Source organism: Antedon mediterranea, chromosome 8 (genome assembly GCF_964355755.1).
Source record: "Antedon mediterranea chromosome 8, ecAntMedi1.1, whole genome shotgun sequence".
NCBI lineage: Eukaryota > Metazoa > Echinodermata > Crinoidea > Comatulida > Antedonidae > Antedon > Antedon mediterranea.
In genome coordinates, this window is record NC_092677.1 from 16164104 (window position 1) to 16187642 (window position 23539).

Consider the following 23539-nt stretch of genomic DNA (forward strand, 5'->3'; position numbering starts at 1 on the left):
CAGACAGACATATACTTGAAAAGTCTGTTACAGTCATTTTTTATGAACATTATATATCTATATTCTATTTTTATATCAGAATTTTTTTAATGACAAATCAAGGCCTAGTTTAATAAAGATAACTCCACTGTATCATATAATATATCTATTGCTTTTTGTATCCTTGGCAAAGTGCATCATCTATATTATCTCTCTCCAACCAGGAGTATGAGTGGGTACCTGGGGGGTTCAATGTCACTGCCATGGTTACAACAGTAACATTATGAAATATTTCACACAGATGGGGTTGTAATTCATCTATAGAATAAATTAAGTAGATTTAAAACCTTGGTTGATAAGGTCCTTGTATTGTAATGGTAAATGTTTTATTAGCCACATTTAATGTTAGGCCTAAGTGCCATGGTCAATAATATTTACATTAAGAAAGTGGACAGTTAAGTGCTATGGTGCTTTTATGTGCTTTCTAACCCAAGAGTTACCATATTTCGAATAAACGCTCCACTTTAAATGCCGTCCCTACCCCTTGAATAAACCATATGCCTTCCCCATCCCCTCATTGAACAGCATTTTGAATACACATCCACATCGAATAAAAACCCCAGTATTCATTGACTGCCATGATCTACAAGGTACCAAACATTTTGATCTCTTCTTGATATTAATTTTCATACCTACCTGATATATTTCTTTGATAATTTTGATTTAAAAAAATAAAGTCCTAACTTTAAAAAATTTAAACAATAAACAAACGGAAAAAGAATAAAAAAATAAAGAGAAAAGGAAGACAAACAATAACATAAAAAATTATAATACAAAAGATAAAATAAATAATATGATTAAATAAAATCTTATTTATTATTTTTCTTTTAGCTGTAATAGATAGTTACCCACCAGTGATAGATATTGGAGTTGTCAACCAAACATTAACTGTCGGAGAGAATGCAATGCTTCCCTGTCAGGTTATATCTACAGACCAAACCAACATATTGTGGCTGAAAAATAATGCACCCATCAGTAGGAATGACAGGTAAGGATAACAACACCAAAAGTTTTGAAAAACTAAGATGTTTTAAATTAGCCATATTGTAAAACAAATATTCTTTGCATATTTTGAGTTTATGGTTATAACTTTGGGTCTTGGTTCCTCAATTAGGGCTACTACTGTAAAACCAGAAACTTTCGCGACATGAAACTTTCACAAAAAGGTTACATCTGCTATTTTTTAATTAGAAGTAAAGTAAACAATGTATGAGATTGCGTCCATCCATCGTGAACACGACCTTCGTACTGTATTACAATGCATGTACTCTGTACCAATAGTATAAATACAGTAACGCATTGTAGTAAACAAGATCGTATCAACCATCGTATTCACAACCTTGGTGTTAATACTTCTTAAAAAGCATTCGCGGCATGATACCATGGAAGACTCCATGATGATACTTTCATTTTTGTTTTATAGTATTCGTTTTGTGATTAATGATAATAATAATAATAAACAGTATTTATATATAGCGCCTATGGATCACTGACCCCTCTAGGTGCTTTACATTAGACCTTAACTAATGGTAATAAACTATCCCTTCGTGAGGTGGTTTCCCGAATGATTGTAAAATCAAAACGGTACTGTGTATGACCAACTAGCGTTATTGTTACCGACTAGTCATCCATTCATAGAAGTACTGATGTAGTAGCCTACCTGTACGGTGACCATAGAATGTGACCCGAGGCATGACTAACTATGACTTTTTAGTTGATAGAAGATTGAAAAAATGGTTAAGAAGAGTTATACTGTATGTGGATGTTTAATGAAATTATGTCAAACATTTTTTTTTTTTTTTTTACACACTATAGGCATATCTATAGGCATATAAATAGTAATGTTTGTTAGTAAAAATAATTTTGAGTTAATAAGAATAAGATATAAGGAAGAAAAGCAAAGAGACTATGGAGCGGCTATTCCTGAATATACAATAGGCCTACTAAGTATCGTAGATTTAAATTATAAATTTTAGGCGATCTTGTCAAAGGTCAAGCGCTATATAGCCTGCCACGTTTCGATATTCAATATTGAATATTGACACCATTCCGGATTGAGGGAGTACCTGCTTTGCACCGGGTATCTTTGTTAGTATCCCAACAATATTATAATGATCACATTATAGAATATTAAAACTTTACAAGTTAAACATGACCCTGGTGTGGTCCATTGAAGGCCCCTGTTGGGCGCCACTTGATGGCAGCACTCGACAGTTTTGTACAATTGTTAAAATCAGACTTTAAAAAATGTTCTATCAACTATGACTTTTAGCTATAGAATATGATTTTGTTTTTAATGATGCCTGCAGCAATACAAGGTTTTTTTAATTTTTAAAATGAACATTCAAAAGATAATTATGATATTATACATGCCAAGAGTTCATGGATTGCTATTACGTGCGTCAATGTGCACTTATCAATGTGATCCAGCAATCCAAACTCGATTTCCATAGTAAATCTCCATAATCTTTAAAATCCTTCCCTTCTATATGTATTCTCTTACTACAGTATATTCATATGTTGGATTGACATCATACATGTCTGACATATGCTTAAAATTATTCTGTTCACCTTATCAAACTTGAATTGTGCAAATTAACAAAACGCACATTTTTTCTTCATAAATTTAATGTCCAGTTTATTCTGTTTCTGTATATAAATATTTATTATTATTTCAAGAGGTACCCACTTGTGTGTTAAAGTTTTTTTACGAATAAAATGTTTTAGTCTATTCTGGTTTATTATAAACAAAGACATTGCATTACAAATTGCTTTTTGACTTTTTGACTTTTTCAAAAGATAGAAGATACCAAAAACTATATAAAATTTAACAAGAACAAAAAAAACCATTCAATTTAAATGTACAAATCTAGATTAAAATGTGCACATAAAAATATTAGATGCATCACATACAAAAAAAAGATATTAGCACAAAATTATGAATCAAAATTTTAAGTTCAAAAACAATATATATATAGATAATACATTAAATAAATTTTGCACACAATATATACAACCTTAAGATTGTACTATACTTTTTTATGATTGATAATTTCAGTTTGTTTATATAGCAGTTTTATTCTAAATTTTTTTCTTCTAACTTTTCTACAACCTGAATAAACTAAATATTCTGTCGCACAACTATACATACTTCTCTAAGAAATGAAATAAAAATAAATCGATAAACCATAAGTTTAGATATGTTCTAAATCAATTTCCTTCTTCTTTTTTAAAGAATAACACAACTAGATTCTGGAACTCTGCAGATCTCGGCTCTCCACTCCACCGATTCAGCTTTGTACACATGCGTCGCAACTAGAAGCAGCTATCAAACTAAGTGGAATGCCACATTGCTTGTTATAGGTGATTATACTGCTGTTACTGCAGCATTGCTGCTGTAGTTTATTAGCAATAGAGTAAAACAGCAATATTTTATGTTGGTATAGATTAATATAATAGTTCATTAATGATTCTAATTGTGAGTAGTGTGTTTTTTCAGTAGGCCTACCTAATCTAGAATGTTGGGAAAGAGGAATTGCAAATTGGGGTATGGAATCCCCTCCAACAGCCCTGTGCCATGTCACCACCACACTGAAAAGCCTTTTCAATGTTAAGAGATTGCTTTCCAATTAAACCATGCCATTGGTTAAAGAATTTATTACTGGCTAGTGCTAAATGCTAGTTCCTGGAAAATGAACTTTCATATCCCACTTTTATTGTATCTAAAAATTGGGTATAAATATATATCCAATCTGCAGACAGTACTGTTTGGATCTTATTAGATCTCGTCAGTGCAACTTATATTTTTCATTTTCATAATCTCCTTAAATAATAATTTTCAATATTCTATATCGTTAAATCTCTCCACGTGTTGTAGTGGAATTTTAAATTGAAATCCTTTTTAGAAAATGTTAAATGAGGCTGAACCCGACATAATTTAGACAGTCTAAGAAGACTAATAAACAGATGTTACAGAGTCTTTTGAAATGAGCTATTATTCTAAAGTAAAATTTGTATTCAACTTCATTAAGAGTATTGTTAATGATTTTATTATCAGGTGCAGATGAGATTGAGAAAATTGGAATACGAAAAATGCCACCTGAAAAGGATTTACCTTCATCACCACGGCAACTGATTGTTAATAATATCACAGGAAGCTCTGCATTATTGTCATGGCAACAGCCAGTAAACAGTGGAGGAAGCGTCATTAGTCATTACCGATTAGACTATTTTATAGATGAAGGATTACAAGGTGAAATATTTTTAATTATTTACTACTGTACTAGCAAATACTGCAGGTTCAAGTCATTCCTCGACCAGTTTTAGTGGTGAGTGAGTGGCCAAGAGGTTAAGACAGTGGAACTATAATCCATAGCCTTGTGGTTTGAGGTTTGAGGCTCTCTCGCTTCATGGTGCTGGTGGTAGAACAGGTTTTCTTGGATACAAACTATCTGTAGGTCTAGTGTACACACATTGCTTATGAGACGAGTAGGGTTAACCCTTATAAACGGCCACTCTTGTGGACAGAAGCAATAGCGCCATAGTTGGCAGCACCGACATAACATTAGGGGAGACTAAGCCTGTATTTGAAAAGTGTACAACGACGACACTATTTGTGGCATGAGCTACATAAAGATTAACATTAGAACTAAGTCTTTTTTTAATATAAGTACTTTAAACTTGAGGTCCAGTGAGAGGTCTGATTCGTGTGCACCCAGTGCATCTTTCAGAAGGGTAGAGGTACCCTGGTGTACTGTTCCACCAGGAACAGAAAAATGAGATATAGGCCTATGGTTGCAGGCCAATGAGATATATAAATGTATGATCCTTGCTTTACAATACATTGCTAACTGTATGTATGTTAAATAGTTTTGCTTTTATATTATTAGAAAAGATTGAAATGTCCAAATTATGGCTTCTCTCTCATTTCTTTGATTTGATTTATTTGCATTTCATTAAAAACATAATCAATTTTTGATACAAGATATATCATGACAATTTCTCAAAATGTATTAATTAGGTAATTTTGTATTTCTAGCTGGATGGATGGTATTACTTGACCGTATCCCAGCTTCCCCAGTTCATGTTTACAATCTTAGACACCTGACAAGCTACAGGTTCATCGTACGGGCAGCGAACGTTCAAGGGTTCGGTAAGCCCAGTGAAGTATCTCAACCCATTGCGACATTAGGTACGTAGATCGTTATTAATTCATTTTTATTCTAATCGGTATAGAAGAAGATTGTATTGAATTTTGTTAAACCATTTAGGACATTAGTGTACTTGACACAAGTCAAGCTACTGAAATTTCAAAAATATTTTATATAATAATATTTTAAGTTTAATTTTAAGAAATACTGAAGTATAGTCTCAGAAATAACATGTTTCACAGGAAAATGTCTCCTTAATAAGGGTGTCCATTATATAGGCATGTACAGAAGATGATATAAAGTTTGTGGTACACCACGTATACAGGTATTAGATCTGAAAGAACTGTTGAGTTTCTCGACATTTCGAGAAGGAGCGAGAAGCATACTCAACAGTTCTTTTCAGAACTAATATGTGGTGTAACTGCAAACTTTATATCAACATTTGATTTCGCTGTGCAACCTTCAAATAAAATTTATCTGCATTGGTAATGTGCCTATTTATAAACATAACAAATAGTTAAATTGTTTTCGTGTCTTCAGATTCACATGTTACACCTCAACCGAGAGTTACCCTTCCTATTAGCCCTCAAATGAAGTTAAACATGGCCGGAGTGAGCATAGTAGAAGTGCAAGTCCTTAGTTCAACAGCTGTAAAGCTGATTTGGCAGGTAAAGAAAAGTTCATTTCATTTAATCTTGAATGCTTTTAAATGTTAAAAGTGAAATTGTATTCACACCACTGTAACTGTAACTATATTTTCCAATATGCACAGTTCTCATCATCAATACTCAGTTTTCATACATCAGAGCCACACACACATAATTGGTGGTGCATTCATACAGTAATATCATTGGGATATCCTTTGAACAATAAAATAATACTTTGGTATATAGAAAGAGGTTACAAAATGAATTTTGGGATGTATTGGTACAGTTTCTCCAACCCAAGTCCAAGTTGAAAATTCTTCCAAATTATAAACAGAAATGATTTGTTAAAGTTAGTGCTTCTGTCATCTATAGTTGGTAGTTCAATAGTATTCACAATCAATAAGTACACTTATTACTTAAATATTTGATATGAAAACAATTATAAATTTGACACAGATTTGAATTACTATGGAAGTAAGTCAATAATTACACAATAGGGTCTGTTTATTGTAGAAGAACTGTACACTATTGTTTGTTTTCCTATTCAGAGAAAACCAATTTACACATTGGAAAAGACCATAATTAATTAAATCACACTTGACAAATTGATATTAAACTAGTATAGAACAAACTCAATAGTAACACAATAGTGCCATGCTTAAACATACTAAAATTGGTATGTTTTGTGATTCTATAATAACACTGTTTATCAACACAATCAATATACAAACTACATTGGACAAGAACAACAATTAATATTAATAAAACTTAATACAAATTATAATTAAACTATTAGAGTTAAGTCAATAATAGCACAATAGGACATGTTTAAATAATACTGAAATTGGTATTGTTTGTTTTTCACCTTGTCATATTCAGTTTATCTGCACAATCAATACACAAAGTGTAAATATTGGCCCAGACCTCGGTTAATTAAATCACACTTATGACAAATTTAAATTAAACTATATTAGTATTAGAGATGTACTAAAATTAATCTGTTGTTTATTTAATAACACTCATATTCAGTTGCAATCATTACAAAGTGTAGTTAATGAAGAAGAAAAACCACTACTTACAACAAATTTAAATTAAAATGTTTTGTCAATATACTAACCTTAATGATCTTAAACAAGATTAATACTGTAATTCATTTGTACTAATGAGAAATAATGGTTTTACTCAATAAAATAATGGTTCATTAATTTATGTTGATCAAGGACTTTGTTTTTGTTGATGATTTGATTGGCATGTTATAATAAATATTGACAGAAATGTCAAGAACCATTGGCCTTTTTCGCAATGCTACACTGTTGTTTTTGTCATGTTTTATATATTAAATATTTTAAATGTTAATGAAAGTATTTCAATAAAAAGACAGCATAAATAAATATATATACAGTAATTAATTAAAAATTATTTCCCAACAAAAAATGTATAAGATAGAGAAATAAAACCAGACCAAAAAGGTGATCAACACTACCGAACTTGAAAAAATGTGATGTGGCCAAATAATAATAGACATGATGATCATATCACTACCATATTTAGGCACTTCACACTTTTTTTGTCAAACTAGTTTGATAATGTAGACAGAGCTTTAGAGTTCTGTACTGTTTTTATACACATTTTCACAAAAACAGGGGTTCCCCCCTCTCCCTCAGTCTTTTTCTCCATACCATTGTTAAATTTCACCAAATCGTCAAGTCAAAACATTGACTTTTCATGAAAAATTTATTTTCATTTAATAAATCTTTTGTTTAAAACTACTGTACTCATACATCACCTTGCTGTCGTCTTTAAAATGAAAATTGTTATTTTATTTCTGCAAGGCAGGTGGTAAAACAGTTTCAATCTTATCTAAACATATTTATCCGCTAATAAAACAATAATTGCATTGTAAGCTTTTGTCTTGAATGTAATTAGCCGAATTCTGATGGCTTTATCCCTAATCCATGTTTATCTTTGATATCTATTTTTACTCCTCTTGGGAACTGTATTCATAACAATTTTTTTTGTAAAAAAATCAGCATTGGTTTGGTAGTGTTTTTTTCTTTAAATTCTTTGCCTATATAATAATTGCCAACAAATCTATTTTTGCTTGACAGGTGGAACGTTATCAAGAATATATAGAGGGATTTTATATCAGTTATCGTAAAGTTGGTGTTCTAGAGCAGCAGGTTGTTGAAACCGTGCGTGACGTCAGCATGTTACTTATAACTGAACTTACACCAGCTACTCATTTCACTTTTACAATCAAGCCATTTCACCAGCAAGAAATCGGGCTTGAAACTCCCCCTTTTACTGTCAGTACTTTGAAACATGGTACGTTAATATTAATTTAAGTTTATGTGTTAAACACAGTTTCTGCCTGGTTGCAGAAAACTCTTAAAGATGCCTATTGAAAAAAGTTATTTTTTAAAAAAGGACCAAAAATGATTCTTAAAATGTTCACTTTTTGAGATAAAAAGTTAAATATTTTCAAAGATTAATCTATTTTCATCCTCAAAGAGTAAAGTATTTGTAAGGTTTTCTTGAACATGTTGAACTAGTTCTGAATTTATAAAGGCATCTGATGAAATAATATGCTGCTTTCATGGCATTTATTGTCCAATATGAAATATTAGAAATTTGTAGTTTGAACTTACAGGTAAAATACATAATTAGTACACAATCAGGAATTAAAATGTGTGGTGTCATTTTTACCGTTTATACACTTATTTATTTATAGGTGATGAATTGCCAAGAGAGATTGGTGGTGACGATGTTCTCCAGGAGAAGTTGAATCAGTGTGAAATCAGGCTTAGGACTGTTGAACCTGTTAGTACAACAAGCTTCAAAGTCTTGTGGAGAGTGAGTTTTTGGAATTTAATCTATGTTACTATATTCACCCTTTTTTTCTTGAAGTAGATGAAGGTTAAGTTTCGGAAACAAAAGAAGTAGCTCTGCTGAAGGAGTAAAAACAAAATTAATTTAGTTCTTTAAGGCTCTATGTAGGTTAATATAAATATGCATTATATTCTGATCCTATACATATACTTTATATTTTTTGAAGTATCTTTTCTCCATAATGTTTTCATTTTCTCCCAAATGTTGACTTTTTCTTTCTAAATGTTATATCTTTCTTCCTAAAATGTTATCTTTTTCTCCCTAATGTTATCTTTTTCTTCCTAATGTTATCTTTTTCTTCCTAAGTTGTTATCTTTTTCTTCCTAAAATGTTATTTTTTCCTCCTAAAATGTTATCTGTTCTTCCTAAAATGTTATCTTTTTCCTCCTAAAATGTTGTCTTTTTCTTCCTAAACTGTTGTCTTTTTCTTCCTAAACTGTTATTTTTTTTCCCTAAAATGTTATCTTTTTCTTCCTAAAATGTTGTCTTTTTCTTCCTAAACTGTTATTTTTTTTCCCTAAAATGTTATCTTTTTCTTTTCAACTTGGTCTTTTTCTTCACAATGTATTGTTCTCCCTAATGTTGACTTTTTCTTCCCAACTCTGTCTTTTTCTCCTTAATGTCAACTTATTTTCCCTAATGTTATCTTTTCTCCGTACTGTCATCTTATTTTTCCTAATGTTAAATTTTTCTCTCATTATTTCTTTGAGCCAGCACGTAACCTGTTGTGTAATCGTACCTCTAATGTAGTACATTACATTTTATGAATGAAAATAATCTTCTGCTACATGTACAAACCATCTATCAATAGCCCACGGCTTTGTTTTGTTAACGTTTTATTACATTAATTGTTTTATCTTCCTATAAAGCTTCAAAATGATGTTTGTAAAGATTACATTGATGGCTATCACATCAAGTATTACAAAGACAATAACAAGAACCCATACTATTTAAAGACGGTGAAGAAGTCAAGAATGGCGACCATACACAACTTGGATCCAGACTCAACATATCATGTTAGTGTTCTGCCATTTAACGGAAAGCAGCTGGGAAAAGGAAGTGACGTCAAAGAAGTTACTTTTATCAGCACTGGTATGTTGAATTCTATTTTTTAGTTGTCCATTCCTAAATTGTTTATATCTACCAAGCTATTTTCATTGTTTTCTACTCTTACTCTCTCCACCCTCTATTCACCAGCATGTGCCTCCTTTGTTTTTATTTCTACAAGTCCACTCAGGCAGCAATTGTCTTCTTTATATTCTCAATTATGTCTAAGTACTTTCACTTGCAATGATCAAGTTTTGCACGAAAGCACTGCAAATTTGTCTGGCTGTGTACTTTATCGTTTTGATTTAGCTTTCTGCTTATTTTATTTTGTATCTCCATTAAATTCTAGCCACTGATACAGCATTGTCATTTTTTCAGTAATTGCCTTTGATACATTATATATATATACTGTATATGATATAGTAGAACCCCAACAACCTGTGTCCCCTGCATGGGTTGGCCGTAGTGTTAAAACACATATTTCAATTTGTTTATTTATTTCACAGGAAATGTTCATAAGCTAAGTTCACACTAGAAAATAAAATGCTATATATCAATAAATGTCGAAGAAGAAGTTGCGATGTATGCAAAGCAGAAAATATGTGTAGAACGTCTCAGGCACCATGCTAGTTCAGAAGAATATAGTTACCACTTGTGACACGCAATGTTATGTTCTTACAGCACGTTGTGTTGAGTGTACATTTTTGCGTTGCATCCTAGTGGGAACTAAGTCTTAATAAGAATGTCTCCTAATAAGGGCTGTCTCATAAGAGATGTTCTGCTATATGCTAAAATCATGTGTTTTTTCCTTTCTGTATCACCACTTCAATATTGTTACTATATTTAATTAGGTATTGATCCTTGTCTATGCACTTTTTTATGAATGATGCAAATATTTATCGCATGGCTATTATAATTTTCTAGTAAATGCATGTGTCTTTATATACTTCTCATTAGGTTCCTTTACTTCTGCAGTGAATGAAAACACACCAGGCAGTCTGGATGGATTACCGATCGGTGTCCGTGTTCATGTGAAATCATCTGAAACCATCTCTGTTGAATGGAAACCTCCCGTCATCACTCACGACGTCATCGTTGACTACCTCGTCATGTGTTTAGGCAACAACAGCATGTATCATCGTAATATTACAACAAAGAATAATTTGACATTTTATGTAACATTTACCGACTTGGAGCCCGGTATGACATACACGATACTCGTTGCTGCTCGAATGCGTGATCGCAGTGCAGCGACCCGTAACATGGTCAGGATTGGTCCACCAAGCACTGTTACCATACAACTAAGTAAGATCTACAGCACTGCTAAGTTATGAACATTTACTATTCATGTTCTGTTGATATACAGTTTGCAGTACACCAAGTATATTAGTTCTGAAAAGACTATCAGAAACAATGCTCTTCTATAGCAAGTTTCCATTCACTATTGTTCATGAGAAACAATGCTTTGCTATAGCTAGTTTCAATCCCTCCCACTGTGTGAACTTGCCATTGTTTCTGGCTTTCACACCCGTCCCACCCTTTCCACTTATATTCCAAGTTTCCTGGACTTTCTGCATTCTCACTCCGGAGGACGATCAAAGCATATTGATTGAAACGTTGAGAACTCAACAGTTCTTTTCAGAACTAATATACGTGGTGTACCGCAAACTGTATATCATTTGATTTTGCCATGCAAACCTTCAAACAATATATATTCGTGTTCTGTCTATCGCATGCATGTTGTAACTAGCGAAGCATTATTTATTTTTGAGATCATACATATTAATACAGATATATCTGTGTACTGTCATGATGTTATGATGACATTAAATAAAGCCATGTATCTATAATCACATATATTTATTTTGCATTACCGGATGCAAAGATGATTTAATGTGGATTAATATAGGGATTATCTAGAATTTACAAGGATTACTTTAGATTTGTTTTATTTTACTATCAGATTGTTTTGTATTATAGTACGGTATAGTTTCAATATTTTGTGTTGTGAAATGTTCTTAAAGGAAATGTTACATGTACAATATTATTATACTTGAATACCAGTATTCATAAAAACCCACTTTAAGACTGCCACCTTCCATCTTATTATATCAAGTTTCTTGTTAATCATTTTTAAATATCTTTGATTAAAATTATTTTCATTTCAGATCAAGATCCAGTAATTTTAAATAACAAAAGTGATGAGAGTCTTGTTACCTCACCTCTGTTCATTGGAATACTTGGAGGCGTCATTAGCATTCTGGCTATTGTTATTTTAACTTTCTGGTTTTTAAAACAAAAGAGGAAAAAGAAACAAGGAATGAATTCCAAAGGTAAATAAAATTTCAGATCCGTTGAGAATTCATGTCTTGATCCGTACTTGTCCTTTCCATACTGTTTATTTATTTATTAATTCATTATGTATTCTTTTTTATTATGTCCTATTCATTATCATTTCTTTTTTAAAGGCTTGCTCAACACAAGATGTTTTCTTTCTCTTTTAGGGAATCTGCCGTAAAACTCTGATCATTATTTTATTGCATTTTACTTTATTATCTTCTATTTCAGAGTTTGTATAAATGTTATGAAACTAAACTCAACTGAATTAACTAAATTATGATTTTAAAATTATAATTACAAAATTACAAATTGTCCAATTATCAGCCTGGGTCAATGCATGAGGTCACAAAAAGACATAAGTTGAATATTTTAGTACAATTGAATGGTTTTATTAACATTAAACATGTTTGTATATTGCTAATCAAACTGAAGAATACATCTGTAATCTGTTTTTCCAAGCAGTAATTCAAAACATTAATGTTTACTGAGAAATATGATTGATTAAAATATTATTGTCAGTTGTTTTACGTCATGTTTTGGCGATCAAAATTGTAAAATCTGAAATATATTGTACAATTTGAAGAGAAAGTTAGAAAAATATTCATGTTATGCGATTGGTGTGAAAATGAATTTGAGAATAAAACTATTATATATAGATTTAAAACATTAATGTTTACTCAGAAATATGATTGATTAAAATATTATTTTCAGTGGTTTTTACGTCATGCGATGGTGATGGAAATTGCAGCATTTATAAACCAGCCGTAAGTCAAGTTAGTTCAAAAGGTCAAGAAGGTCAATGGAACTCACACTCATGGCAGAGAACACAAGTTGATAATCAGGGTAAGAAAACATAGTTTATAACTGTAGTTAAAACATATCTAGACAAATTTATCAATTTTCTATTAATTTAAAATTGTAAACACTTCAAATGTACATTTTTAACCATTTATTTTTCTAGAATATACTGTAAATACATATGGTTTCCACAGCAACTGTGACCACCCAGTTCCTCATGATTGTAGTGCGTCCAATACATGGTCATCGGCAGGTCATTCAACATTAGAAACATTTCACCGTCGTATGCAAAAACCGTAAGTGATTTTTTACCTTTTAAAATCAATTTAACAAAAGAAAGTATGCATACAAAAATATTATTCTGTACTAGAATTTATAAGTACCAATATATAACATTCATGAGTTGGTCATGAATTCATGATCCACTTGCACTGTGCCAGGATATGTGCAGCACTAGCAACAATGTTTTTCACTAAAAATTAAAACGATGCAAATAAATAAAAAGTTTGGTTTATAAGCTACTGCATCTGATTTCTAAGAGTCTTCTGGTGGATTTAAATAAAAAATTGGCCTAAATGTAACTGAAATGAAATTCTTGTTTAGGTAATAGCTGCCACAAAATGCTTGTAGGTGTACTTAAGTGTTTTTAAGAATAGTTCGAGAAGACCTTCTCTTACAAGAGAAACATAGTTGTCTTCAATGAATATTTTTAAAAGCTATTTTTCGCTTCCACAGAGCACTTGGTCCCGAGTATGCTGTTGTAGAGAAATCAGAGAGCCCAAACTGTAGCCTACATGGAATACACGTCCTCATGCCTAGCAACAGCAAAGAAGATCCTTTAAACATTGAGCCATATGCATCTACTTCCCTAATACAAGCAAGATACCTCCACCAGCAGCAACAAGCTCAAAGATTGTCTGAAAACTCTCTAAACAGATCAGGTCCAAAAGCTCCATGGCATGGGGAAGTTATTAATAATGGATACAGTAGCAGTGATGGGTCTGGGGCACTTCCTCCAGCCCCTCCTCCACCTCCTGATAGATGTATAGTGGGTAAGTATCTTAGATGGCCTGATGGAAGAACATTGACCATCCAGAATTTTGGTTTGGTAATAAAAGTGTAGACAAGATAATTTATTGATTTCTGTTCTTGTTTTGTAGACAGAATGCAACATGTTCCTGGGGGATTTCCAAAACCAATCGAGAATAATTCCTGTACTCCCTATCAAATGAGGGCATCATCACCTTGTAATACGTGCCAAAAACCAGCCAGGCCTGCCGTTCACATAACAACAAATCCGCTTGCTTCCAGAAACATAACCTTCCATGGTGGCGTACCTCATTTACCATACACACCGGCAGCTACGACGACGGATCATTCTCCTACGCCACCCAATCGACAGTGGGCACTATCGTCTGCAGATTCCTGTTCTGATAATAACCCAAGTCCACCTTGCGATCAGTTAAAGGACAGGTTCCAAATGTCAGGATCACCAGATCCCTACAAGAGCCAACTAAATGATCTGTCATCCCTTCAAAGCTACCAGGTGTCTCCTATGCAACAGAGCTTGCCATTACATAAGTACTTAACACAACAACAACAACAGCAATTACTACTGGAACAAGAGGAACAGCAGATGCTGCAGCAACAGCAACAAAACCATCCTCAACAGCAACAGCAACATCCGCATCCGCAACAATATCAGCATCAACAACATCATCAACGACCACAAGAACAGCAACCTACTTACCCCCCTCCAGGTAATTCTAGACTATTTACTATTATTCAATTTGTTGCAATTAACAGCCTAAAATTTGGTACCAACTTAAAATTAGCACTTTAAAAGAAATGATTTTGAAATAATCTTGTTTTTTTTTTAGATCACGAGTGTGAAGATATAGATTTTGAAAAAGTTAATCCAGAGTTAGATTCCATTAGTATGTGTACAGGTAAACTAATTTTCATTCAATTATTTGTTTTCCATTGCTTATTTTAACACATTTTAAAAGAAATATAACATATGATTGGATGTTGGATGTTTTATGAATAAAGATCGTATAGGTTCCTCCTATTGTTTGGTCTACACTTTCCAATGATCTTGTCCTTTCCTTTAAGATTTACTTTTACTATTAGACCTTTACTTTCATTCCTATGCATGTGATATTTGACATTCATTTTCGCATCAGAGCCCTCTGGCCCATTTAACTACCTTTGGTCCAGGTTAGTAATGGAATGCTACACTAAACTTTTGTTTTTGTTGCAGATTCTATAGTAACTTCTTGCACCTCCGGCAGCAGTAGCATGCACCACAGTAGAGAAAGCCTAGACTCTGATGGTTCATATTTTTCAGATGTACCCAACATAACTTCCATTCCACAAATACTCAACGACCGTTCTCCGTCGATCTCCAAAACATCATCCTCCATCACATAACTCTGGAACAGAAAAAGTTGTCAATTCCACCAAGACAATCTAACAAAAGGACACTGAGCTCACCTTTCTAACATAAGAACTCGTAACAGTCCTTTGATCTTATGTCTGGCTGCAACAAGTACCAACAGTACTGTACTATGTACATATTCTCTGCAGTGTGCGGTGTCTGTTAAGGGTGTGGAACTGATTGTGTCGCAGCCACAAATAAACCATTTGATCTCCGGAGCTCAGCATCCTGTTGTTACCTTGCTTCCACCGATATAAAGTAAATTAATTGTGATAAGTTTTGATCAAATCTATTTTATAGATTATTTATGATTGTAAAGAATTATTGTATGAAAAAAATTGTATTAATATTATATTATATTGTTTATATATGAAAATTTTGATTTTATAACAACTTTTATGTTTTATTGAAGGTACATAAAAACGAGGTATTTATTAAATTATCTGGCATTAAGAATGTAAAATTATTTTTAGAAATGTTAATTTCTTTTAGGCGTAGCCTTCGGTCAAAAATCCAATATTAGAACCGTTGATTTTCTCGGAAGATCTTTTTACTTCACAGAAAATTACACAAACTGACTGTGGTGTACAATGCATATTAGTACTTCTGTTTTATCAGAGAATTGTGAAATTACACTCTTACCTGGTTATATATACAGCATACAGCATATTTAAGAGCGTATATTGAGATTTAAAAAAAGAATATGGACATTTATAAAAATGTTTGTAAGATATGTTAAACTGAAAAATAAGCCCACAAAATACTTATCTAAAGGTATTTATTATCGTCCTAAAGCGTAACTAGAATCTATGGATTAGACCATCTACAGACCATGGCAGCCAGCAGCTTCACGTCAAATCTGAAGGACGAGTCAATGAGACTATAAAGCATCTTAATTGCCTAAAGTATACAATCAATATGGCACAGATTAAACCATGGAGAAATAAAACTTATTTCTCCATGCTTGAACTCATGCCTATCACATGCTAGTCCAATTACTTTATCATTACACCATCACTCTCTGGTATATATAGGACATGATATTCACAGAAAGTCTCCTAAGAATTCAACCAGGCCTAAACGTTTATAATTGGGTGATCTGACGAGAATCAATGTTTCAACGCAGTATAGCCGTATAATAGAGAAAGAGCATATGGACATACTGTATGTTGAAAATATTTTATTTTGAAAAAATATATATGCAAGTATTTTTGCATAGTCTAACATAACTATGACATACAGTACAGATAAATTACACACACATGAAATCAACGTTTACTCTATGTAACATGGTCAGTAGACATTTGTACAATAGTAATCAAGATAAAATTATTATAAAAATCATAATACCACAGTAATAATTATGGTATAGTATTATAATTATAATTAATCTTTAAAGGCACTAATTGTTAATTGCTTTTTTGTATCTTAGCAACCAGGCACTGTGCTTCTGTACCACATTGCGAATCTATGGTAAAAACCAAGTGTTTGTAAGCAAGTGTCCCAAAGATAATACAGACCCTGTATCACATTTAAAAATGACACATCTCAGAATAAAAAATCAAATATATATTTAATAAAGTTATATTATATCTTCACCTAAGTATGGCATGCAGCGAAGCATTGAACGTTTATGCAAAAGAAAACCAGGGCGAGATAAAAACTAAGCTACATTTTACTGGGATTATTAAAATGTTTATTTAAACCAAGTGTACTATTGCAAGAAAAAATGCTATAAAATAATTGAATATTTTAGGCTAATGGGATCTTATTTGCATAAAAATGTTACAAAGTGTTTATTAAGCAGTTCATACCTGCTGCATGATGATAGATGCATAGATGCTCATACTCCAACTTTAGATTTAGTCGAGGTTCTCATGATATGAAACTCCTGCAAAGGTTTTCTGTCCAAGTTTGTCAACTGGTTTACACTAGCAAACTTAAATTGTTAGGCCTACCTTGAACTGATAAAATTCCTGTCGATCGATCGAAACGATTCCACTCAAGAAAAATTAACCGATAATTATCTCAATCAAATCATATATTTTTTAACCTTTGACCTAAAGGACAAATTGTTGCATTGTGATTTGGCATTTGGTTGTTCGGTAATGTCTGATCATGCGCACTTATTTTTTTATTAATTGTTTGTTTGTTTTATCTTTATACTGGGTGACCTCTTCAGTCAAAGACTGATCTCCCAGAGGGCCCAGTTGGTGATCAGTGGCTGTGATGTACTAATACACCGGGGTAACCCCCTACTCGTCTCGAAAGATGTACTAGGTTCTTTAAAGTGCACACGGGCAAGTTGTGTACACTGGACCTACGGTTTATAGTCCTTATCCGAGAAGACTCGTTCTACCACCAGAACCATGGAGTGAGTGAGCCTTGAACCCCTGCCGATGTTATGGCTACGTGATTACGGTTCCACTGTCTTAACCGCTCGGCCACTCACTTAATTTTTGATTGGTTAAAAAATTAACTGATAATTTTGTTATGACTGTGGAAGCACGGAATAATACAAGCAGTCGGCTCTTCCTAAACTGGACATTAATGTGCTGCTTCAGAAAGTCTGGTTCATTTTGAACAAAAAACAATATGTGAGAAAGGTATTAAGAATTTGCTGTTTTAGGAAAGTTGATGGTACAGCATCTAAAGCATATTTTTACAGATGGATGCTTTTGTAATTATTTTGTATGATATTGAAAAGGACAACCAGTAGGGAAACTTGCAATAGATAGTTTAGTGTTTTAAAACCCTGTTCAGTATATATTCTTTCAAATTTATCTGTTTAAATATGTTATTTATGTTAAGTGCAAGATAAAATAAAAATCCTGCTTATTGAATGAAATGTTGACAAATTATTTTCTTTAGTATAGCTGCTTTCACATTGCTCCTGGATTCGGTCTGGTGGCCTGAGAAAAATAGGTTCAGTAGTAAAGATTGTTCACAACAAATCCGTACCGATGGAAATAAGAAGCCATTTGTTGGCTGAAATCCTATGATTTTTTTCTTTTGTCCAATCAGCAGTGAGCATGAATGACCTCACTTGACAACGCATTTTTTTTCAGGGTTGCCATACCGAATCGATCCGGGTGCAATGTAAAAGTAGCTTAATACCGAGTTATTAGTTGTTTTGGCCATTATATCCGCTTTAAATTAATTATTAAATAATAGACCTTATTCTCTGCTGCAGAGAATATCTTTTAAATACTATTCTACATGGTCCGTCTACTACGTTAGGAGGCCATCAACACAATAAACCGTACCTGTACAGTAATTAGACATTTTATATTGGTATGGAAAATAGTACAGTATTTCTATTGGCACAGTTAACCATGCATCAAGTTCATTTTCCTGTATAGTATAGAAGTGGTTCATTTCATGAACTAGATGCACAGGTTTTTTGCCATGCCGATAGAAAGTAATATACACATGCCGACTGTGACTTCTCTATTCCATACAAGTTCTAGTTCAAAGAGGTTTATGGAAAAGTATTTATCTACAGAATAATCAGTGAAAAAGTCGCACTGCAAATTTATACTATATCTTACAAATTGTTTATTTCCAACTTTCTCACAAATCTCTCTTTAAAAATAACACTGATACATATATAGAATGGAACAATAATTAAATTAGTGTATAGCTTTTAGTGGTTATGAAATTAACAAAGAACTGATTTTAGAATTCCAGATTGCCAACTGCGATATTAAAGTATATATACAGTACCACTAGGTTGAACAGACCCCTACATAAAACAATTAAAACTAAAATAAATGTACATGCCTTTACATAGTGTTAACACTCTCGAATAATCATTGCAGTGCTTTGTATGGCAATGTACTGCAATGACTAAACGAGTACATTACCATTACTTGACTCTCTGTTTATATCCTGATTAGGCATACATAACAAAAAAAATGTATTACATTATATGCAGATATTTTAATTGATGGTAACTATTAGACTGGCACATTATACTCCCATTGTATGAGTATTTAAAAATAAAACTCACTGCTACCTGTCCAAGAACAAGTCTTTAATACCACCTCAAAATTAGACCCATCGTTTGGTAGTTGTCTAGAGAGATGGGTCAGAATCGGAAGAACACATTGGGATGATATCAATCGTATCAAGAATGGTAACATTCCATTTGCCTCACTTAAAGCGGTCACATAAGTTTAGGGCAAGTGGAATCGCATTTTTCCATAGCCACAATGCATGGTAAGAAGGCTGTTCATTGTTCATAAAGTTCAATTGCAAAACATGTCACTATCGCCTCTGTGGAGGTGGTGCACGCATTGGTGGTCGCATTCCCATTGGTGGCATTCCTCTGCCCATAGGTGGTGGCATCCTACCACCAGGCATCATTCCTGGTCCTCCCATTGGTGGTCTCATGGGTGGTCTTCCAACAAATCCTGGGGGACCTATAAAAATGATAAAATAAAGATTAGTTGACATGTCATACAGTAATTGAAAAATGAATACTGCTTTAAAAATCATCGCGTTTATCCGAATAGAAACGTAATAAACAGTTTCTTACCTGGCGCCCTCTGTGGTGCCATCATGCTTTGAGCTGGTCCGCCAACACCTCTTACTGGTCCTGAAAGACCAGCTGGTGCAGCTGAATGATGTGGATGTGTAGGAACCCCTCTACCTGCCGCTCTTCCCATTCCTGGTCCTCTACCGCCTCCTGCAACTGGCACACGCGGCCCTTTATCTTTCACTGGCGGCCCTTCAACAGTCATAGAAACTAAGTGTTCGCCTCGTAGTAATACAAGACCTAGAACCCTCTTCTCTTCCCTGTCAGATGATTTTGCCTTTGCCCGTACTTTCCTGAATTCTTCACAATCACCAAGGATGACGTTCATGTGTTTGTCGAATGCGAGGAATGTACCAATGAAGATGCGGCCATCTTGGAGGACAACACGCATCCTGTAATTAATGTGTTGAATCATCTTGTTACTTTTGCCCTGCACCTAAAAAATACAAAAAAAAGTATGGTTAAAAATAAATAACATCATTTTAACATCTAAAAAATATGCTAACTAGGCCTACCACCATTGACATTGTAATGGTGGAATATTAAGCTATATGATAAATGTAGGTACAGTAGTACAAATTTACAAACAAGTCGGCTTGCCTAACTTAGCCTAGGCCTAGTAGGAGGCTTAACCCTGTCCAGAGGCTTAGCACAGCCCGGTTAAGCTGATCAAACCGGCTTGGTAAAAGTGGCCTAGGTAGCCCTCAGAATCGGATAGAATATTACAGAATAGTTGATAGTTCCATAAAAATAAACCCACTGAAATAGGTTGTAATATATAACAAACAAATTAACACATTATTACCATGTTTGCAAATTTGATGCCTTCCGATTTTCAAGATATAAAATACAAACTACTGTACTTGCTTCTCACACACGACACCACCAACAACACCGGTTTTTCATAAACAACGTAGAGGCAACGCGCTGTACAACATCCAATCAAAAGGTATCTTTTATACCTAGATGGTTTGTAAAACGTGTTGTCATTGGTTGGTAAAGAAATTTCCCACACGCCACTTCTACAAATGTCTGCGGCCGCTAAAAAAATTATTCTTGCAGGTTTATACTGCATTTGACATGGTTATACAATTGAAGAGTATAAATTGCGTACAAAAATAATTATAATGGAAGACCAGTTTGAACCTTACGATGCGGTATGTATTTATTTGTTATATAAACTAGAAATAATAAGTAACATTTCCTAGGCCGGTGTCGCCTCGGTGACTTGTTTTTTAGAATATCATTCACTGTATGCATCCATATGGATGGACTGTGTGGTGGTGGACGGGCGCTGCTGCCGCTTGTATTGACCGTGCCTAGGCCTAGGTTACACCAAAGAATATATAGAACAAGAATGAGTAATCCGTGGTTTTCCCTGTAACAGTGATTTATATAATAAGTCAGGGTATATACAACTTTTTGTGATGGTGACTTGTTTTTTAGAATATTATATAGGCCTATATCAATTATCATTAGGCCTAGCCTAGTAGCAGGCTAATTTGTTCAACATGCATGGAGTAAATTAGTAAAGTAAAGAATTATTATTCTTTACTCCATGATTTGTCATAATAACGAACTGGCTGCCTCTACGCGCCTAGTCGTAAATCCAATCCTGATTCTTTTCTATATTCATCTACTGTGCCTGTGTTTACGTGTTTTCACAAAGGATAGTTTGATACCGGCGTGAAGTTGGTTACTTATTCCTTATTCGATATTCAATTTTTTTTGTGAAGTTGGATCCTTATTCGACATTCACATTCACATGTATGGGGCGCAATGTGTAATAATATTTTAATTAAATGATTTTATACTTACGGCTTAGATTAACTAGGGCTATGATTTATAGGGCTATAACTTCGTTATAAACGGCATGGACCGGGATGACGATACATGGGTTCGGGCTAGTAGGGTCCAGTAGTTTCAGAAAAATACCACTTGCCCCGGTCCATGCCGTCTAGCTGTCATTTTACGCCATTTTAAAACCTTACTACAATTTAACGTTTTTAAAAATAAAAAATGCAATATAACCGGATGATTTATAGGGCTATAATTACGTGATAAACGGCATGGACCGGGATGACGATACATGGGTTGGGGCTAGTAGGGTCCAGTAGTTTCAGAAAAATACCACTTGACCCGGTCCATGCCGTCTAGCTGCCATTTCACGCCATTTTAAAACCTTACTACAATTTAACGTTTTTATAAAAAAATGCAATATAACCTAATGAAATATAGGGCTATAATTACGTTATAAACGGCATGGACCGGGATGACGATACATGGGTTGGGGCGAGTAGGGTCCAGTCATTTAAGAAAAATACCTCTTACCCAGGTCCATGCCGTCTAGCTGTCATTATACGCCATTTTAAAACGTTACTACAATTTAAGGTTTTCATAAAAAATGCAATGTAAACATATGATTTATAGGGCTATAATTACGTTATAAACGGCATGGACCGGGATGACGATACATGGGTTGGGGCAAGTAGGGTCCAGTCAATTCAGAAAAATACCTCTTACCCCGGTCCATGCCGTCTAGCTATCATTTTACGCCATTTTAAAACGTTACTACAATTTAACGTTTTTTTTAATAAAAAATGCAATATAACCGAATGGTTTATAGGGCTATAATTACGTTATAAACGGCATGGACCGGAATGACGATACATGGGTTGGGGCTAGTAGGGTCCAGTTGTTTCAGAAAAATACCACTTGACCCGGTCCATGCCGTCTAGCGGCCATTTCACGCCATTTTAAAACGTTACTACAATTTAACTTTTTTTATAAAAAATGCAACATAACCGGATGATATATAGGGCTATAATTACGTTATAAACGGCATGGACCGGGATGACGATACATGGGTTGGTGCGAGTAGGGTCCAGTCATTATAGAAAAGTACCACTTGCCCCGGTCCATGCCGTCTAGCTGTCATTTTACGCCATTTTAAAAGGTTACTACAATTTAAGGTTTTTAAAAATAAAAAATGCACTATAAACGTATGATTTATAGGGCTATAATTACGTTATAAACGGCATGGACCGGGATGACGATACATCGGTTGGGGCAAGTAGGGTCCAGTCAATTCAGGAAATACCACTTGCCCCGGTCCATGCCGTCTAGCTATCATTTTACGCCATTTCAAAACGTTACTACAATTTAACGTTTTTTAAAATAAAAAATGCAATATAACAGGATGATATATAGGGCTATAATTACGTTATAAACGGCATGGACCGGGATAACGATACATGGGTTGGGGCGAATAGGGTCCATTCATTTCAGAAAAATACCACTTGCCCCGGTCCATGCCGTCTAGCTGTCATTTTAAGCCATTTTAAAACGTTACTGTTACTACAATTTAATTTTTTTTAAATAAAAAATGCAATATAACCGGATGATTTATAGGGCTATAATTACGTGATAAACGGCATGGACCGGGATGACGATACATGGGTTGGGGCTAGTAGGGTCCTGTCGTTTCAGAAAAATACCACTTGCCTCGGTCCATGCCGTCTAGCTGTCATTTTACGCCATTTTAAAACGTTACTACAATTTAACGTTTTTTTAAATAAAAAATTCAATATAACAGGATGATATATAGGGCTATAATTACGTTATAAACGGCATGGACCGGAATGACGAT

General features: G+C 33.7%; 3 protein-coding genes across 5 annotated transcripts in view; 2 read left to right on the forward strand and 1 right to left on the reverse strand.

The window, feature by feature from the left end:
- Nucleotides 1-17505, forward strand: part of LOC140056471 (roundabout homolog 2-like) — an 89360-nt gene extending 71855 nt beyond the window's left edge. Inside the window, exons 10-25 of one of the 2 annotated variants that reach the window (XM_072101841.1) lie at nucleotides 871-1027; nucleotides 3275-3402; nucleotides 4097-4291; nucleotides 5078-5230; nucleotides 5730-5857; nucleotides 7945-8161; nucleotides 8568-8689; nucleotides 9595-9817; nucleotides 10730-11077; nucleotides 11941-12105; nucleotides 12824-12955; nucleotides 13074-13206; nucleotides 13646-13962; nucleotides 14071-14670; nucleotides 14791-14859; nucleotides 15174-17505. In XM_072101841.1, coding sequence (XP_071957942.1) covers nucleotides 871-1027; nucleotides 3275-3402; nucleotides 4097-4291; nucleotides 5078-5230; nucleotides 5730-5857; nucleotides 7945-8161; nucleotides 8568-8689; nucleotides 9595-9817; nucleotides 10730-11077; nucleotides 11941-12105; nucleotides 12824-12955; nucleotides 13074-13206; nucleotides 13646-13962; nucleotides 14071-14670; nucleotides 14791-14859; nucleotides 15174-15343 — 3257 coding nt within the window. In that variant the 3' untranslated portion in view covers nucleotides 15344-17505. The remainder of the gene's footprint in view (nucleotides 1-870; nucleotides 1028-3274; nucleotides 3403-4096; nucleotides 4292-5077; nucleotides 5231-5729; nucleotides 5858-7944; nucleotides 8162-8567; nucleotides 8690-9594; nucleotides 9818-10729; nucleotides 11078-11940; nucleotides 12106-12823; nucleotides 12956-13073; nucleotides 13207-13645; nucleotides 13963-14070; nucleotides 14671-14790; nucleotides 14860-15173) is intronic. The other variant, XM_072101842.1, reaches the window with a different exon arrangement.
- Nucleotides 17506-18912: 1407 nt separating this feature from the next.
- On the reverse strand, nucleotides 18913-20809 carry LOC140056182 (small nuclear ribonucleoprotein-associated protein B-like). The gene is made up of 3 exons (XM_072101475.1): nucleotides 20696-20809; nucleotides 19891-20326; nucleotides 18913-19774 (listed from the first exon to the last, which is right to left on the reverse strand). The coding sequence occupies exons 1-3, from the start codon at nucleotides 20696-20698 to the stop codon at nucleotides 19620-19622; spliced, it is 594 nt and encodes a 197-aa protein (XP_071957576.1). The 5' UTR covers nucleotides 20699-20809; the 3' UTR covers nucleotides 18913-19619.
- A 112-nt stretch (nucleotides 20810-20921) lies between these two features.
- LOC140056027 (negative elongation factor D-like) overlaps nucleotides 20922-23539 on the forward strand; it is a 31723-nt gene continuing 29105 nt past the window's right edge. For both annotated transcript variants that reach the window (XR_011846714.1, XM_072101246.1), the window contains exon 1: nucleotides 20922-21047. Coding sequence is in view for 1 of the 2 variants with exons in the window: in XM_072101246.1 (XP_071957347.1) it covers nucleotides 21018-21047 (30 nt within the window). In the remaining variant the exon portion in view is untranslated. The remainder of the gene's footprint in view (nucleotides 21048-23539) is intronic.